A 20,478-nucleotide genomic window follows, 5' to 3' on the forward strand; every position below is an offset into this window, starting at 1 on the left:
TGGCAAGGGAGAGATGGGGGTTTCCCAGCTACATGGTGACAGATTAATCACTTAGGCACATAGCGTACAACACTGACTGCTGTCATCAGCCACTGAAATATAATCTGCCAAATGATGACTTCGAAGCCTTTCACCTTGTCAGTTCTAATTTATGTCTTTCATTTCCCACAGGTATCCCTGTGCAGCTGCTGCTGGAGGACGATGAAGACTGCTCAAGAGGTCGCTCACTTAAAGGATGCACTGTCACATGACTCGTGCACCCTCTACGAGCTCAGACACACACATCTTGATGGGGCCACCAAGATAGGGGGAATATGAGGAAGCATTTTTTTATGCAGCGGGTGGTAACAACCTGGAACTCGCTGCCTACAAGGGTGGTGGAAGCAGAGACAATCAATGACTTCAAGAGGAAGTTGGATGGCTACCTGAAAGAAATAGATTTGCAGGGCTTTGGGGATTGAGCCAGTGAGTGGAACTGGCCACATAGGACTGTGGAGAGCCAGCAAGGACATGATGCGCTGAATGGCCTCCTACTGTGCTGTAAATGACTCTGACTCTATAATCCATTGTTAAGGAAGCAGTAGCACGTCATTTAGGAAATCATAATGCAATCAGGCAGAGTCAGCATGGTTTTTTGAAAGGGACACATTTATTAGAGTTTTTTGAGAATGTAGCAAGCAGGGTGGATACATGGTAACCAGCAAATGCAGTGTATTTGGATTTCCAAAAGGCATTTGATAAGATGCCACATAAAAGCTTACTAGACAAGATAAGAGCTCTTGGTATTAGGGGTGATATATTAGCATGGACAGAGGATTGGCTAACTAACAGGAACAGAGAGTCAGGATAAATGGGTCATTTTCAGGTTGGCAAACTCTAATTAATGGAGTGCTAGAGAGATCAGTTCTGGGCCTCAACTATTTACGCTCAATGACTTAGATGAAGGGACCGAGTATATTGTAGCAAAATTTGCGGACAATGCAAGATAGGTTGGAAAACAAGTTGGGAGGAGGACACAAAGGGTGGTATTTTATTCAGGCTATGGGAGTCTCAGCCTTTGAAGAGCTGGCGAGAGCCCTACATCGCCTCTTTTCGGGAAGGCCAGATGCATCACATGCCAATGAGGCCCTTAACTGGGAAGCAGTGGGTCCTCCTGGGATTAAGGACTCTGGCAATGGCAGTTCCGCAGAGGCGATGGCTGCTGTCGGTAGAGCACCTGCCCAAGGTTTAGGATCATCGAGGTACCCAGACCATGGCAGGAAGTATTTCACAGGTGGGGTCATTGGGGGAGAAGGATGTAGGGGGGTCAGCAGCATGGGCGGGGGGGGGGTGGCTCGTAGTGGGCTTCCCACTTCCCGATACCGGGTCCTTCCATCAGGCATTAAGTGCCTTTGAATGAGGGACACCCTGTCCCCGGGAGCTGGCAAGCACCCCGCACGTGTTTGCTTGATATCTTCCCTATGTGGCAACAGGCCTGCCTACTGCTGGGCTAATACCGGCGGCAGCATGATGAGGCCCTTAATTGGGCATTAATTGCCCACTTAAGGGCCTCAGTTGGCGGGATGGGAAGATCGTCCATGGGCCTTCCCACCACGGACTTAATTGGGGTGGTGGTGGGAAGGTGGCGCCACCATCCCACCCGATTAAATGCTCTCCCTGCCTTCGAACCTGCTGTGGGGGAGAGCATAAAATCCAGCCCAAAGTGTCTGCAAAGAGATATAGATAGAAATAGTCACTTGGTATTACAGTATTGATGAAAAAAAGAGATGCTGTCGAAGCTTTTCGTCTTGCACTCATCAGGACAGATGCAATAATGCTAAATTTCAAAGGGAGCAGCAATTTATACTGCATGAGAAAAGGGTGCTGATTGGTTGGCAAGTCGACTCTGGTTGAGGCGTTGCCATGGAGAATACACCAAGGAACTACTGTCCCTATGCTTTTGTTTAATTCAAAAATGATGCAACGCCTGGGCATATTCCTTTTTGCCTGCAGAGGACCAGTCCCTGCATATGAATATATGTAGCTTCTAGCAAGCGTAAGCGAGCCACATTGCAAGCCTGACTGATAATCTTAAATTGGTTGTTCGTATAATTCTTAGCACACTATACAGTATAAATTGTTGCTCCCTTTGAGATTTGCCATTCTTGTCTTTCCTGATGAGTGCAAGATGAAAAGCTTTGACAGTGTTATGAAAGTACTTCCATTTTTTATATTTTGTGAGAACTCATGTTTTAAAATTGTGGAAATGGATTCCTTTGGAGGACTGAAGAGATTACATAGATGCACATTTTTTTTTAGAAAAAGTCACTGGAAGGACTTTGGGTCTTGGTTTAGAAACACACACTGGATGTCACATGTCTTAAGTGAAATAAACAACAGGAGCCTTGGTGACCAGGGGGAGTTGTTTACAGGGAAGTGACATGTCAAGATTTATGGTGGTCAAGAGTTGGTTTCGTTTTGTTTTGTTTTGAGTTAGTTGGGGGTCAGCCTGCTCAGATATAAGACCAGTTCATCCTTTCTCCACCTCTGAGAAACCCTGAGAATCCAGTGTGTGATAGTTGAAACCCCTGATGCTGCATTTCTCCTGGAAAGCCTGCCAGGCTAATCCTCAACATCATCTGAAGAGAACTGCTCCAAAAAGATCCCAGTGACCGCTGTCTATACATATTTGGGATGCCAGATAAAGGACAGCTGATATCATTCCATATCTTATCCTTTTCTGTCAAAAATTAACAAATATTTGGCCAAAGTATTTTTTTGCCTTTTTTTTGTAAAGAGATCTCTGAAGAGAAAACATTGTTTTCTTCAACCAGGGTGTGTGTGTGTTGGGCTAATTTAAGGGAACTTTCATATTTCAATCTGTGTGTTAATGCTTTGCATCTTTACTAAATAAGTCTTGTTTTATAATAAGTTAATGTTTATTAAAGAAACCTGGTTGGTGGATTTTATTCTGAAGTAAAAATAGAGTATAGAATTGGCCATATCGGTAACTGGGTAAACATTTAAATATGTGTTGGACTAGAGAAAGACAGTGCTCTCTCCCAGCCTCGGTCGTAACACAACATGTCTCTTTTTTCAACAATACTGAAGATATAGATAGATTAAATGATTGGGCAGAAATTTGGCAGATGGAGTATAATGTCAGAAAATGTGAGGTCTACTTTGGGAGGAAGAATAGAACTGCAGAATATTATTTACATGGAGAAAGTGCAGCATGCTGCGGTACAGAGGGATCTGGGTGTCCTTGAGCATGAATCACAAAAAGTTAACATGCAGGTAGAGCAAGTAATTAGGAAGGCAAATGGAATTGTTATGGCCATGTGGTGAGGGGTGTGGGTGCGCCCCACTGTTCAACTTCCACCTGTCTGCAGCAAGTGTTTTTGTTATGAAGGTTTTAACCTCTATGTTTTATTTGTCAAATAAATAGAAGGTGACATGTTTTCTTTTTGGTTTAAAACAGAAAATTAATTATTTATTGAGCATTATAACCTATCCCGAAATTGTCGCAGCCGCACCTACTCCCACATTCACACACGCACCAGAGCACACACAAGAAGAGGCAGATAGGAGAGGAAAAGAGGTAAGTAGTTTGAAGTGAAGTAGGGTTTCAGGGTTCATAGTAAACCTGTTGAATCTTCTCGGAAGTTAATTTTTCTTCAGTGTTGCAGGCTTGGAGTGTTTGTGGAATACTCTGTTGGCTGAGATTTCTGTCTGAAGATAGGGGATCACTTCCAATTCTCCGCTGTGCAAGTTGAAATTAATTCACAGCAGGGCTTTTGGCTTGCTGGACTTTCTCCCAGCTCTCAGCTGGACAGGCTTTGGTGATGCTTTATCCCAGGTCTCTCTCTCTCTCCCCCCAGAGAGCAACCTTTTATGCTAAACGTCTCCCATATCTCACCTCTGTAGGGAGACGCAGATCTTCCTCCCTGTGGTGACTGATAGTGGCCCAGGATGTGGCTGCTTCACACCTCCTTTGTTTCAGAAGAACCCATTCAATTCAAAAATGTCTCTTGGTGGGTTCTGGTTGGGTGTATTTGACACCTCTTAGCTTTGGCATTTGTCCTTCTGTCCTTGCCAGATAGTAGACAGTTTGAATGTACAAGGCCAGGTCTTTTGATCTTCAGCCATTTTGAAGCACATTGTCCATCTTTTTAAAATAAAAGTCCATTTTTATAACTTCGGGTTGAGTTGTTGTATTTTCAATCTCTGCACGTTATGTGAGCGTAACAGAATGTTGGCATTTATTGCAATGGGGATGGAGCTTAAAAGTAGGGAAGTCCAAACGTACAGGGCATTGGTGAGACCGCACCTAGAGTACTGTGTACAGTTTGGTCTCCTTACTTAAGGAGGGATATACTTGCATTGGAACCAGTTCAGACAGTGTTCATTAGGCTGATTCCTAGAATGAAGGGGTTGTCTTTTGAATAAACGTTGGACAGGTTGGTCCTATACTCATTGGAGTTTAGAGGAATGAGAGGTGACTTCAGTGAAGGATATAACATTCTGAGGGAGCTTGACAAGGTAGATACTGAGAGGATGTTTCCCCTCATTGGGGAATCTAGAACTAGGGGGCACAGTTTCAAAATAAGGGGCTCCCATTTAAGATAGAGATGAGGAATTTTTCTTTCAAACAGTTGTTCATCTTTGGATTAATTTTTTGCTGTTGTAACCTGCTGTCCACGCAGACACTCATCCACACTGGCAGGTTCAAATTGCCCCCTGGGTATGAGCAGTCGTAGAGTAATATGTAATAATCGAGAAGAGAGCTGGCCCCAGTAAGGGGAAAAGTGGAGGACAAGTTGCAATGTAATATGGGAGAAAAGAGCAGTGAGAGAGAAGAATGATCTATGAAATTTAAATTCTATGTGTGATTGGATTCTCAGTGGGGTTGGTGAAAAAGGAAATGTGGAGAGCGTAATCAGAAAGTGCACTTTTCAAGAGTGAAAAGTTGAGTGGCGAGTTGAGAACTAACAGGCAGTAGAACAAGCACAAAAGAGAGCAATGCAAATAAAAGGAACAGAGATGGTGGAAAAGTCCACAAAAAAGAGCACTGTGTAGCAATTGGAGGAGGAGCATTTGTGGAGGGCAAGAAATGAGTATTAAACATAAACTAAAGACTGAGAGTAGAGGCCCTTTCCTGAGTATGTCTGGAGCCAGGGCCAGAGGCCAAGGAAAACCATATTTTAACATTGGAGTAACGCTTCATTAACATTTACAAAGTTATAACAAAATTCTCGTTTCTGGAGCATGCATGCTTGTGACATGCAAGACTTTTTATTGTATAGCTATGACCTGGTTTTCTCTAGAAATTAAATGTTGTCATTTTACATTAGTTTGGTAAGAGGAGAGCTGACTGGGCAGAATCTTTTCTTCACAATGTTAGGAACTGAAGTTCCATTAAAAAAGGCAAAATATTGAGTTTTATACCATTATTTGCTGCTCAGTTAAATGCTGGGAAGTGCTGAACAAATTCATTAGAAGTATTTTTAAACTCGAGTTAATGTTAAAAATCTAAATTGAATTTGTCACCTTGCACATTTTATAAGGGGTTTGCTATGATCAGGGTTTGGGTTCCCCAAATGTTCAGTCAGTAAAGAGATTGCACAGTAGACCAGAAAAGTTCATGGTGAGGCACTGGGACTAGTTAGCACCCTTCAGAACTGTACAATATCTTTAGTCTTTGGACAGAACCTTCCTTCTCTTCCAGCTGATTTAGAAGGTGAATCTTCTGATGCCAGAATAACAATTGCATGCAAAATGTTTTATCATACATTGTTCTGATAACATAATCTTCTATGGAATGTTACCATGCTGAAAGACCGCCAAAATAGAATCGGATAAGGATTATCTGCCATTTGGCTGGCAGCAAGAGTGGTAAAAGTCATAAAATGCATGATTCCTGTTTTGGGATAAATACTCAGGGCATTGTTGTGTTTTCACAGTGAGCAGCACACTCAGTACACAGCCATATGCACGTTTTGCTTTCTCATGGTGATATCCTATACAATATTAAACTTTTCTATTTTATGCCACAAAGAAACATTTTTTCATATAAAAAGACAAAGGCACACTATCTTAAATTAAGACACACTATCTTAAATTATGGAGTAGCAGTTGTTGTTGTAAGGTTGTTTACAACGCCTATTAACTTGATATCTGAAGATATTCTATTAATTTATTTTTTTATTCTTTCATGGGATGTGGGCACTCCTGGCAAGGCCAGCATTTGTTGTCCATCCCTAATTGCTCTTGACAACTGAGTGGCTTGCGAGACCAGTTTAGAGGGCTGTTAAGAGTCAACCACATACCTGTGGGTCTGGAGTTACATGTAAGCCAGACCAGGCAAGGATAGCAGATTTCCTTCCCTATAGGACATTAGTAAACCAGATGGGTTTTTCTAACAATTGATGATAGTTTCATGGCACCAGTACTGAGACTAGTTTTCAATTCCAGCTTTGTTTTATTAATTAATTGAATTCAAATTCCACCAGCTGCCATGATGAGATTTGAATTCGTGTCCCCAGGGCATTAGTCTGGGCTTCTGAATTACTAGTTCAGCGACATTACCACCATGCCACCGTCTCCCCAACAATATACATGGGAAAAATGGTGTCTTTTCATTGCATTGCCATTTAAACACACAGTGAAAACATTTTAAAATCGATTGAAGTATTTTCCATCTGATACTATTAAATGTATCCTACTATGTTTCAGATGATGGGAATCATTCCAACAAGACCAAAGAATTTCCGTGGTCTGAAACTACAGATAGCAGTAAATCAAAGGGCAAAGACAGACTAACTGGAAGAGCCAGAAACTTTAAGTAAGTGTAAGAGTGAAAGTGGGACAACTTTGTATTCTGTTGGGAAACTCGCCATTGTTTCGTGGTATAAAAAGTAAAACAGTTGGAATTTCTACTTGCAGGTTGCTAATGAAGCTAACATCATATATGCAGGCTTTTAAAGAAGTACATTGATCTGGAGCATTTGCCAGTATTGGTCAAAACCTCATTGGGATTGGCACAGGCAGCACATGCTCAAGCAACACATGGGTGATTGACCTTTCAACATTAATTTTTAATTTACAAAAACTGTTCAGTTCTCTGACTTGGGAATTAATATGCAATATTCTGGAAGTTAGATTTTGTCTTCAAATCATTATGACGTTTTGATGATATGGAGGTCCATATCATCAAAACGTCATAATGATTTGAAGACAAAATCTAACTTCCAAAGTGTTTGGCCAAATGTTGCACCAGGGAACCCAAATAAAAGTGAAATCAGTTGTGATCAGGAGGAAAACTCTTCTGTGTCTGGAGTTGTACCTGACATATTTATAGCTGTGGTTGTTGAAGGCCACTCATCTCGGGACAAAGGAGTTCCTCAGGGCAGCATACTAGGTCCAACTATTTTTCCATCATATGGTCAGAAGTGGGATTGTTCTGTGTGCAATGAATCATAGAAAGTTTAAGGTACAGAAAGAGGCCACTTGGCCCATCATGTCTGTGCCGGCCGAAAAAAGATCCACCTATTCTAATCTCACCTTCCAGCATTTGGTCCGTAGCCCTGCAGCTTACAGCACCTGAGGTGCATATCCAGACTCCTTTTGAATGAGTTGAGGGTCTCTGCCTCAACTACCCTTTCAGGCAGTGAGTTCCAGATCATCACCACCCTCTGGGTGAAAGATTTTTTCCTCATCTCCCCTCTAATTTTTCTACCAATCACTTTAAATCTATGCCCCCTTGTCACTGACCTCTCTGCTAAGGTGAATGGACCCTCCACCTCCACTCTATCCAGGCCCCTCAAATTTCTGTACATTTCAATCAGATCTCCCCTCAGCCTTTTCTGTTCCAAGGATAACAACCCCAGCCTATCCATTCTTTCCTCACAGCTGCATTTTTCCAGTCCTGGCAACATCCTTATAAATCTCCTCTGTACCCTCTCTAGGGCAATTACATTCTTTCTGCAATGAGATGACCAGAATAGCACACAGTACTCAAGTTGTGGCCTAATACAGTTCCAGCATAACCTCCCTGTTCTTGTATTCTATACCTCGGCTAGTAAAGGAAAGGATTCCATATGCCTTCTTAACCACCTTATCGACCTGTCCTGCTACCTTCAGGGATCTGTGGACATTCACTCCAAGGTCCCTTACTTCCTCTACACTTCTCAGCATTTTCCCATCAATGGTGTATTCCTTTGCCTTGTTTAACCTCCCCAAATGCATCACCTCACACTTCTCCAAGTTGAATTCCATTTGCCACTTTTCTGTCCATCTGACCAGACCATCAATATCTTCCTGCAGCCTACAGCTATCCTCCTCACTATCTACCACACGGCCAATCTTTGTATCGTCCACAAACTTATTGATCATGCTCCCTACATATACGTCCAAATTTTTAATATACGCCAAAAAAAGCAGGGGACCCAGTACTGAGCCCTGCGGAACGCCACTGGAAATAGTCCTCTAGTCGCTAAAACAGCTGTCAACAATTACCCTTTGTTTCCTGTCACTGAGCCAATTTTGTATCCACCTTGCTGCATTTCCCTGGATCCCATGGGTTATTTTATTTTTTTAATCAGTCTGCCATGTGGGACCTTGTCAAAAGCCTTGCTAAAATCCATGTAGACCACATCAACTGCACTACCCTCATCTATCTTCCTTGTTACTTCTTCAAAAAATTCGATCAAGCTGGTCAAACAAGATCTTCCCTTAACAAATCCATGCTGATTATCCTTGAATAACCTGTGCCTTTCTAAGTGACAGTTAATCCTGTTTCTCAGAATAGATTCCAATAATTTGCCCACTACTGAGGTTAGACTGACTGGCCTGTAATTCTACTCCCTTTGCAAATCCTCAGAATATGAAGTCGTCCCTGCCAGCATGCAGCAAGACCTGGACAACATCCAGGCTTGGGCTGATAAGGGGCAAGTAACATTTATGCAACACAAGTGTCAGGAATGACCATTTCCAACAAGAGGGAATCTCACCAGCTCTCCATGCCAAACAATGGCATTCCCATCCCCAAATCTCTCACCACCAACATTCTTGGGGTCACGTTAAAAGAAACCTATCTGTAAATACCTTGTCTGCTAGAGACTTAATTTGCTGCAGTGCATGGCTTTTTTAGAATTAGAATTAGAACATTACAGCGCAGTACAGGCCCTTCGGCCCTCGATGTTGCGCCGACCTGTGAAACCATCTGACCTACACTATTCCATTTTCATCCATATGTCTATCCAATGACCACTTAAATGCCCTTAAAGTTGGCGAATCTACTACTGCTGCAGGCAGGGCGTTCCACGCCCTTACTACTCTCTGAGTAAAGAAACTACCTCTCACATCTGTCCTATATCTATCACCCCTCAACTTGAAGCTATGTCCCCTCGTGTTTGCCATCACCATCCGAGGAAAGAGACGCTCACTATCCACCCTATCTAACCCTCTGATTATCTTATATGTCTCTATTAAGTCACCTCTCCTCCTCCTTCTCTCCAACGAAAACAACCTCAAGTCCCTCAGCCTTTCCTCGTAAGACCTTCCCTCCATACCAGGCAACATCCTAGTAAATCTCCTCTGCACCCTTTCCATAGCTTCCACATCCTTCCTATAATGCGGTGACCAGAACTGCACGCAATACTCCAGGTGCGGTCTCACCAGAGACCCTACAACATCCTTCGGCACTATCCACAACTCCACCGACCTTAGTGTCATCTGCAAATTTACTAACCCACCCTTCTACACCCTCTTCCAGGTCATTTATAAAAATGACAAACAGCAGTGGCCCCAAAACAGATCCTTGCGGTACACCACTAGTAACTAAACTCCAGGATGAACATTTGCCATCAACCACCACCCTCTGTCTTCTTTCAGCTAGCCAATTTCTGATCCAAAGCTCTAAATCACCTTCAACCCCATACTTCCGTATTTTCTGCAATAGCCTACCGTGGGGAACCTTATCAAACGCCTTACTGAAATTCATATACACCACATCCACTGCTTTACCCTCATCCACCTGTTTGGTCACCTTCTCGAAAAACTCAATAAGGTTTGTGAGGCACGACCTACCCTTCACAAAACCGTGCTGACTATCTCTAATGAACTTATTCTTTTCAAGATGATTATAAATCCTATCTCTTATAACCTTTTCCAACATTTTACCCACAACCGAAGTAACTCTGGCCTGATCTCCCACCACACTGAGGGGAACTGCTCCAGCTAATTTCTTGTCTATTGGGAACAAAGAAAATCAGGAGAGGTAACAGCATGTTGTTCTCACTTACCTTGTAACAGTTGGCACTGAAGAAAGCTTATTATCAGCTTGTTTAGCTATAGTAGATGTATGACCTGTGAAAACAGGAGATCTGCAGAGAAAGTGGAAGAACTTCTTTGAATACCTCCCACTGCCACCAAAACAAGTTGGATTTCTAAAATACTCATGCCTGTACAATACAGTGGAATTCATTTCAAAAGAGCATTACTGAAATTAATTGGCTAGGATTTGAACAGTCCCCACTATAAAGACTGGCTTGACCCCATGGTGATCTATTTTTCTGTATGCAATGAGTGGAATCCATAGCTGAGGTCACCAGATTAATATAATTAGTCCACAGTAATTCCCTCAAGGTTTGAGTATTCAGTCTGTACCATGTTGATAATTCATTCTGGAATTAGATTGTTTTACTGAACACAAGGTCAAAGTAAATTAAATCCAAGTTTTCTAATTGTACCAAAGCCAAATAATACTTTCTTTCCCATCTTGTAAAAGAACAAAGTATAAAAATAGTATCCTTGGTTGCTGTGAAGAAATATTAAAGTGCAGCCAGTTTAGTAACTGCATGTGATATTCAGTGAGAAATAGATCAAAGTTAATGCTGTGGAGCTTTGCCCCAGGAGTGCATGTTGGGAAATTGTGGATGTGCCTGCCATGAGATTGAGATTCCACATCTATACTATACTGCTTCGTATAATACCATGAGCTAGAAAACTTAAGAATGTAATTTGCTCTATCTTTGTGTATTTAAATGGCTGGAAGTTTGTGGGACACAGGCCCATGATTTCCTGATGTGTGCTTCCACTGGGCAAGGCAGCATTCATAAAATTTATACTTAAAGGTTCTATCATTTGGGAATAGTATGAGTTATTAACATAGTTAGGAATTTTAGATATTTAGGACATGAGCCATGAATGATTATAGCTGTGATATTCATATTGACTGGACTGAAATTCACGTAGGAAAGTATGATTTCTAGCAATTGCTTTGCTTTGTTCTGCCCATATAGAAAGCGAGTAAATGCGACAACTTTGAATAAACATATCAATTAGTACCAAGTAATGGTAAGGTCAGGGATTGAAAAGAACGACGAGAAATTTCACCAGTGCGTAATTCTGGTGTGTTCAATTTTGAAGCCGTGCCCCATCATTTCAAGATGCAGGAATTTCCAAGGCAATATCGCTCCTTCCTAACGAAGGACATTGAGAGCAATGGTAGCACTCATCACCATCTTGGCTGACTTGGCAAAGACTGGGGCTCAAACCTGCAGGTCGCCTAATCTGTATAACTCAGGAATGCATTGCCTTAACCAGCTAAACCATTGGTGGAGCTTGACTGTATGAGTTTAGCTCCGTAGGCTCGTTTTGTTCTCTACATTGTTAATATCAACAATTTGAATTGAAGAGATAAAAAACTTTAACATTGCACAGAAGAAAGATTGTTACTTAATCTTGTTTAAATGGTTTGTTATATATACACATGCACCCTTGACAAAATTCCCATTTTAATAGAAGAACTGTTTGTTAGATTAATGAGTGAACGTACTGGAGAAATAATATAAATTTGTTTCTGGTTGATTAAGTTGTTTTTGCTGATACCGGTTGAGTTGCCCTCAGTGTGAAGTAAGTCTGTTCTGTCGTGGTATAAGATGTTAGGTTTTTTTTATATTGTTCAACCTATGGCTTCTGAACTGGAAATCTGAGAGCATATCTAGCATTTGTACTTACGACAGTGCTTCTGTCATAACTCATTTTAGTTGTAACTGCATTTTATGAGCTTTGATTTAGGATTTAAATTCTTTTGCTAAGGAGTTTCATCAACTGTATGAATGCATTTTGAAATCAAACTACATAAACATACAATTTGTTTAACATTTTGTTTGCAATGTCTTTGTATCAATTATTTTTAAGTATTTTAATTTTCTTTAAATAGCCAAGTTGCCTCTATGTCCTCCACTGCCTGGCAGAAGAACAGATACGAGTTCCTCCATGTCTTGTGATATAAACGCAGCTTTGTAGATTAACACAGTTTGGAGTGGAAAAATTCAAGAAGTGTCTATTTTTTTGGATGAGAAGATCCTGTAGTACATGTCCGCTTTACTGAGTGATAGGTTTCATATTGAGTAGAGGTAGTTGCTGAGCAGTACTGAATCTGAAAAACGTTCTTGCGCTTTAACGAATATTATCATCTCATTACCTGATCTAAAACAGAAAGACAAAAGAAGAGACTAGTTTTCCTTCAAACTAAAATGACTCCTTCTAGTCTAATTTTTTTTTTTATTTCCAAAATATACTTTATTCATAAAAATCTGTAAAAATTACATTGCCCAACAGTTTCAAACAGCACCAAAAAATACAAACATTGCAAGGGAGATCAGTTTCCTTCAATACAATCATGAGTTGCTTCACAACCCTTCCCTTTCACATTTGTCATGCCAATTACATTTTTACATTTACAGCAAATGAAAATTTTCCCGATACAGTTCGAGGGGTTTCCTATGGATCCAGCCCCTCCTTTCAGCTTGGTGGGGGGACCTTACACTGTGGTCTTTCCCCATTGAGCCTTTGCTGCGGCTGCCCCAAGCTTTAGTGCGTCCCTCAGCACGTAGTCCTGGACCTTGGAATGTGCCAGTCTGCAACATTCGGTGGCGGGCAACTCCATGCGCAGGAAGACCAGCAAGTTTCGGGCAGACCAAAGGGCGTCTTTCACCGAATTGATAGTCCTCCAGCAGCAGTTGATGTTTGTCTCGGTGTGCGTCCCTGGGAACAGCCCGTAGAGCACAGACTCTTGTGTTACAGAGCTGCTTGGGATGAACCTTGACAAAAACCACTGCATCTCTTTCCACACCTGCTTTGCAAAGACACATTCCAGGAGGAGGTGGGCAACCGTCTCGTCTCTTATCCTTGCTTACTGTTTTTAAGGACTAATGCAAATTATATCCATCGTGTGTTTTGACCAGACTAAGAATACTTCCTTCTAGGTCACTGTGACATGGAATATAACTATTTGATAAATCATTTAAATCAAATTCGGTGAAAATGGACTAGGTTTATACTTTTGACAGCACTCAAACCTCACTCCCACTGAATTTAATTATATTTGGCAGTCTAATCATTTTTCAGTTATTTCTCTGGTGCATTGAATGTCTTGTAGTCTGAAGGGAATTTGTGCATTTCTAATGCGCATAAATCGTAACAGTTGCCTTTGAAACAAGGATATTAACTGTGTGTCACTTTAAAAAAAAATTGGATTCAGCTCCTTCCCACTCAATGCTTCTTTTCCCCTTCCAGAAATTGACTTCTTTGTTTCCCACAGCGTGTACAGGGTATTCAGTAATCGACTGGAGCTTTTAAAAACCTTAAAAAATGCCTCGATTAAAATATTTCTTCAAGATGTACAAAGTTGAAGGTAATTGATCTAACTATGATAGATTAAGTTCTTTTATGTAGTGTGCAGTTCCTATCCACAAGCCTTACTTTCAGTTATGATTCTAAGTTTCTTTTAATGTCACACTTGCACTGAAGGTTCCTGTCAATATTGTTACAGTGGCAGGAAACGTGTGAGCAGCTACCTTTATTAGAATTAGAACATTACAGCGCAGTACAGGCCCTTCGGCCCTCGATGTTGCGCCGACCTGTGAAACCATCTGACCTACACTATTCCATTTTCATCCATATGTCTATCCAATGACCACTTAAATGCCCTTAAAGTTGGCGAGTCTACTACTGCAGCAGGCAGGGCGTTCCACGCCCCTACTACTCTCTGAGTAAAGAAACTACCTCTGACATCTGTCCTATATCTATCACCCCTCAACTTAAAGCTATGTCCCCTCGTGTTTGCCATCACCATCCGAGGAAAAAGACTCTCACTATCCACCCTATCTAACCCTCTGATTATCTTATATGTCTCTATTAAGTCACCTCTCCTCCTCCTCTCCAACGAAAACAACCTCAAGTCCCTCAGCCTTTCCTCGTAAGACCTTCCCTCCATACCAGGCAGCATCCTAGTAAGTCTCCTCTGCACCCTTTCCATAGCTTCCACGTCCTTCCTATAATGCGGTGACCAGAACTGCACGCAATACTCCAGGTGCGGTCTCACCAGAGTTCTGTACAGCTGCAGCATGGCCTCGTGGCTCCGAAACTCGATCCCCCTACTAATAAAAGCTAACACACCATATGCCTTCTTAACAGCCCTATTAACCTGGGTGGCAACTTTCAGGGATTTATGCACCTGGACACCAAGATCTCTCTGCTCATCTACACTACCAAGAATCTTCCCATTAGCCCAGTATTTAAAAGTACTATCTCCTCTTCCACTTTTTTTTTGAGAAAACACTTCCTCTGATTTGTATGTCCAGCTCTTTGGCTACAAAATCTTTCTGGCCTGGACCTTACCACCCACTGCTCAGGCCTTAGTCCCCAATAGGTACCACTCCAGAGAGTGGTAGTTAAAAGAATATGTAAATTGTACTCGTATTCTTCCAGCCCGGTCCCATGAAAAGGAACATATAAAATGCAATAAATTACAAAATAAAGTTATTTACCCAGCCATCCTCTTCAGAACCCAATTATGGCTGAAACAAAAATAATTTTAAAATGTTCCCTGCCCTCCTCCCAGTGGTAATACAAATTAAATCATGCATTTCTTGGCCCCACTCCTGAGTGAATTGTAAATTAATTTGGAAATATTCCTAGCTGTACCCCTCAGGCCACAATCCTTGCCACACCTGCAAAATTGTTTTTTTTTTAAAGAAATCTTTCCAGTACTACTGCTACATATAGTTAACTTAAAAATCTCTGCTGCTGCTTAAATTAATTTGATTGACTCTTGTCTGTTCGATAATTAAATTTAATAATGCCTGCTGCTTTTATTTCATGCATGCATTTTGGAGGAACCATTTTGTATTTCTCTTTCCATTTGATAAATTTTAGTTAAATGCTGTTGGCTAAAATGTCCACTTTTATGTAGTAAATTTATGCAAGCAAGTTGAATTAGATGGCTGGCCCATTACATTCAAATGGACACTTATATTTAATACATTTTGGGGGAACCCCATTGTACAAATAACTACAGCTTTCATATTTAAATAAATTTTAGCAGTTCCTCTGACTTCATAACAGCAGTGTGATGGGCAATTAATTTGGCTGTAGCGTGCGCACTTAACTTCCTCTTATTATACTAATCCAATCATGCCTGAGTGTCAAGTTTAAAGTATACTTACCTTTACTTGCCCTGTGTTTAGTTTGAGCCCTTCAGATCTCGACTCCAATATCGGTATTGCAAAAAGGACCATCCATGCAAGGTGCATTCAGTTTTGCTCTCTTGATGATTTTGAGCTGGTTTTCTGCTGTGAGTGGGTGAGAGATTGCTACACAGGAATGAGGGGAGACATTGCGGCAGGTTTTCTTGAGAGCTGGGAGAAGCAATCCTGCACCTCTTAGATTTTAAGAAGTGCTGGAAAAGCACTTAGATTCTGAGTCTGGCAATTCCCGCCTCCTTTCGGCTGTGTTTCACGGCCCTGGGAAACCCACCCATAGCTGTTGAATTTAAATGGCTGCCAGAATCTGAGGAACACAGCCTCACTAACGTATTGACATCAATGACCTTCCTCTTCATATGAAGTTACTCAGATGTCCCCAAATCCCTACTGTAGTTAAACCAGAAGTAGACATTTTCACAACACATGGGGTGGTGGGTGGGTGCTTGGTTTCAGATTTTTGCAAGTTTAATCCTCCCGCTGCTCTCCCACCTGTCATGGAGAATTACAACTTTCCCCGATGAAACTGAGGATTTAAAGTAGTAACTGAGTGGGTAGCAAAACATTTTCACTGTCTTAGGAACATATGATACTGTCAGACGTAAAATGGGGAAGTGATCCTTTCTCTCAATGTTGCCATCCAAAGAGAATGTGTCCTAGGAGTTGTAAGGTCACCCATATTTGTATAAATGTGACTATGACATTATGGTTTCCTTTTTCCCTTGTAGCAGAAATTAGTTTTTAAAATGTGTTCATTGGGGTAAGAAAACAAGTTTGATTGTAAATTGATCAGTAGGATAACGCAGGGATGAAAGAAAACTTGCAAAGAAGTAAGAAAACGGGAAACTTCTAGATGGCAAATACAATGAAAAAGATGGTAAATGGAAGGTACAATGGTATAAAGATGGAAAAGGATACTCGATCAATGGAATTAAAAGTGAGACCTCAGGCTCCAGTGCAGATATTCCAGATCAATTTTGTTCAATTATACCAGACCTCAATAACAAAATACTAAGATTTAAAACTGAATACTTTGCACCAGCAGTTTATTTCTTTCTACAATTGCTAATCTTTTGTTAATCCTGTATAAGTAATTTCTGCTGAAAGTTTTTGATAGCACAGAATATTTGTGGAAATGATTGATTAAAGTTAATCACCAGAAACTTTTGTCAAGTAAGTTGAAGCTTTTTAAAAGTGGTGTTCCTATATATGAGCAAAAAGCAGTTATAGAGAATACATAGCAAACCTAGACCAACTAGCATTAATAAAGTTTATATAGAAGGTTTATCATGCAAGTAAGTAATGTGAATGTTACTTATTTTTACACCACAGATTAGATATAAAAGAGAAGATTGAAATACAAAGAGACTCTGCAGGACAAGTATGTATGAGATTGTGCTAATCTAAGACTACTGTAAAGCATCTGTTTATTTTCAAATTTTCTCTTAATTCCTAATAAAATATGAAGATATCTAACAAGACAGGGTGAGATAGAAAGCATATTCTATAAATGAAAACAACATGGGCTCAAATTACAACCTCCCTCCTACCAAGCAGCAGTGACTTAGAATGATGCTAATGCCGACTATTGAGCAGACACCTGGGGTTAGCAATAGTATGATGGGAGAGGAAAACTGTACATAATAGGTAACATATAGATAAAATGTGTATTAATATATCAAAATTTGGTTTATTAGCATTAAATCAACAGTTCTAACTGCCACCCCTAAAATTATTCCTGGGGATAAACTGGTGCAGCATGGGTTATTTTCTTAAAATTCTCAAGGTTCAACTTCTAACAGAAAAATTGCTTAACAGCTTACAGAACAGTAGAAGAAGCAAGAAGGTACAAAAAGTTGTGAACCAGACAAAACCAGCATTTAGCTTGGGGAGAACTGGAGACAGATTTGCAGACGGGCAAGTCTGCAGAAAGCAACAATTCTGTACATTCCTATGCTTCTATGATATTGACTTCTAAGTCTTAAATAAGAGTTCATTCTTCTTTCTTGCTATTTGTCTCATTATACCTGTATAGTGCTGCTGTGATACAGAGTAGTGGATGGCTATTCAGAATAATGACCTATAATTGTCAGTTGCAAGCTGCTGAACAATTACTGAAGTGTTGCAGGAGGGTAATACAGCTTAGCAAATCAATAATTTTAACATCAACTAAAAATTTCTTATTTGCAAAAATAGCAGAAGGGGATGCCTTTAAGATGATGAATGAATGAAGGTCCTTAGTGTTTCCTATACTTGCAGTGAAGCCAGCTCTAATGAAAAATACTAAGACGCTACATAGCTGCAGAAGAGTACTTTGCAGCCTTCTGCTCATTGAGTACACATTTATGAGCTTATAAAGTCCTGCAGCAATATTATTGCAGGTATATTCCATTTGGTTCATCAACCTAGCACTAATTGTAAAGCATCAGACATGATGCAGAGAGTAAAATGGTGCTTTTCTGCAAATACGGTTTATAAAGAAAAAATCCATGTAGTGAACTTTCATTTCATATTCTTAAAATGTGATTTTTTCCAAGTGTTGATCCTTTCCATATTTCCAAGCACTGATGATGTTGCAACCAGGTCTGGCACTTTTTTTTGTATGGCAGTCCCACAGAAGATGATTTCAGTTTCTTTGGTCCCTTGAGTTATATCCTTGGCTGCAACTAAAGCTGAAGCAGTTTCCTTACAGATTGACTACCTGTGGTAAATTCACTGCATTACTACTAACAAATGAAGTTCAGCTACAGTAAACAACTCAAAATTTAACAACTGTCATCTTGCACTGATTAAAAATCTTTCCCACATTTATTCAACTTGCACATACAAAAAGGAACAGTATTCATCTGATTGTAGAGGTTAGGGTGGGAACTTTGCTATTCATTGTGATACAGGTTAGTCAGGTAATCTTGCACCTTTTATATTTAAGGCACTCATTCTGAACTAAAAACTATTATTTTATGCAGCAATTAGCAGTGGTCTTCACTATTGTCCACACATGTCAGAGAGAGTTTATTTTATCAGTGAAGATTAGTGTAAATTGTCATTTGCAGCTCTAGAAATGGTCCTTTGGAAAATCATTTGAAGGTTTAATTATTTTGGCATTTGTGAAAGCCAGTCGTGTGCTATGATATTGCCCAAATCAGTGGTGCTAACTGACTTACCTGAAGTCAGTGGAATTTACCATGTATCCTATTTTTTCCAGAGGAAGGAGAGAAAGGAATACATCTTCTAGTGGGTCCTGCAGAGACCAGAAACTGGACTCCAGTATTGCTTTGCTATGCTCACATTTTTTGCAGATACATTTCCCATATTGCCTGTCAATTAGAAATTCAGGACTGTGGTGTTAATAGGGAGTCAGTAATATACCTGGTAAATGGGTTAGCTTTCCTAGTTTTAATTCTCCTTTGTTATAAGGTCAGGTAGTATAATTGTATAAGAGAACCCGAGTCAGGGAGAAGCCATTGCCTAGAGGCATATCAGCATCTATAGAGTATCGATAGCAACTGACAAACCTTTGCTTCCCTAACCTGTTGCAGACTTCTTAATTATGTACCATGTGCAAACAGAAAGAATTCACTTATGCCCTTTCTGTGTTGTGGCTCAGCAATTGGAACAGTTTCTGATAGTGCTAAATCTGCTCATCTGTACCAGGGAGTGGATTTGGCAACAACAACTTCTTCTTTGAACGAATTTAAATTTGTGAATTTTCATGCAAAGGCAGTTCAGCTGCACATCTTGCTCCATGTCAGAGGAAGGTCGATACAAGTCAGCAATGCCAAAGGTGAACTGCAGGCCTGTGCAAGTAGGCTGTGGATCACATGTCCAGACCCCAAAAGTGTCCCATGTTAGAACACTGGGAATTAAGTAATGATGCATTTCTTTTTGTTATTTTGAATAAATACATGACTAAGTTTAAAAATAAGTTTGTTTCCATTCTCTTGGCATAATCAGCACAACCTGGAATGTTTTTTAAGATGATTTTTTCAAAAAGCCAACTACTTGTTTTTTGATTAGAGGCACAGTATGTAGGTGCCATCGTAACTAGCTATGTGAGTTTCAATGAGAGAGATAAACACAAGTTTCCACCCATGATTGCCAACACAACGTGACATAACTGATGTTAGGAACGCTGTCTGGAGTTGAGGTCAGAGAAAGTGAAAATTGGAATGCAAATTACTGAAAGATGTTCGTTTTTGAAAATTTCCTAGCAATCAATGCGAGTGGCATTGTTAATTGTGCAGATGAGTCATAACGTGGTGGAATACAGATTTGGGGCAGGATTTTCAGGCCCCCGACGAGGTCAGGAACTGAGGCGGACAGGGCCCGAAAATATCTGCGCAGCCAGTGTGCTGTTTTCCTGGCACCATTCATGGTGCCAGCCATTTTGGGGGAGGTGGGTTTGGGGCCTGGAATGATTGCCAAGGCGGGCAGCCAATTAAACTCATTAAAAACCTTGTTAACGGTAGGTAATGGAGGCCAATTGGGATTTTTCCAGTTGGCCTCCAGTTTCCCGATGCAACAGGGCAGTTTAACTGCCTGGAGGCAGGCATCCAGCAGCAGGCCAGGCCCTCCCTGCTTGCCTGGGTGCAGTTACAACCAAAGCCCGCCCTGTAGAGAGATTGCCCTGATTACAGTGGTGGCCTGGCTGCTTTATTTTTCAATTAAAAATGTTTTAAAGTTGCTGAGAGGTCACCTTCATGTTGCAGGGCCCTCACTGTTACTTATCATTCATTGCAGCTGGCTGCTTCTCTGAAGCTGGAAGGCCTCTGATTGGCCTTCATTGGGCAGGGAACCCTGGCCCTGCTTCTGGACCCGGAAACAGTCTTGGCTCCTGTTTCCTGCCGCAAAGTGAAAGTTCAGCCCTTGGTGTCCTGGTGCCAGTCATGTTAACAGTTGATCAGTTGTGTTGTGAGAAAACTAGGATGACAAGGGGAAAGACCTGTAA

The 20,478-nt window shown here is 40.9% G+C and overlaps 1 protein-coding gene across 13 annotated transcripts in view; it reads left to right on the forward strand.

Moving 5' to 3' along the window:
• Nucleotides 1-20,478, forward strand: part of LOC137374015 (coiled-coil domain-containing protein 9-like) — a 386,016-nt gene that overhangs the window by 294,858 nt on the left and 70,680 nt on the right. For all 13 annotated transcript variants that reach the window (XM_068039776.1, XM_068039773.1, XM_068039777.1 and 10 more), the window contains 2 exons: nucleotides 6,715-6,823; nucleotides 16,863-16,911. In XM_068039776.1, the coding sequence (XP_067895877.1) occupies nucleotides 6,715-6,823; nucleotides 16,863-16,911 (158 nt within the window). The remainder of the gene's footprint in view (nucleotides 1-6,714; nucleotides 6,824-16,862; nucleotides 16,912-20,478) is intronic.

The sequence above is a fragment of the Heterodontus francisci genome, chromosome 9 (assembly GCF_036365525.1).
Source record: "Heterodontus francisci isolate sHetFra1 chromosome 9, sHetFra1.hap1, whole genome shotgun sequence".
Taxonomy (NCBI): domain Eukaryota; kingdom Metazoa; phylum Chordata; class Chondrichthyes; order Heterodontiformes; family Heterodontidae; genus Heterodontus; species Heterodontus francisci.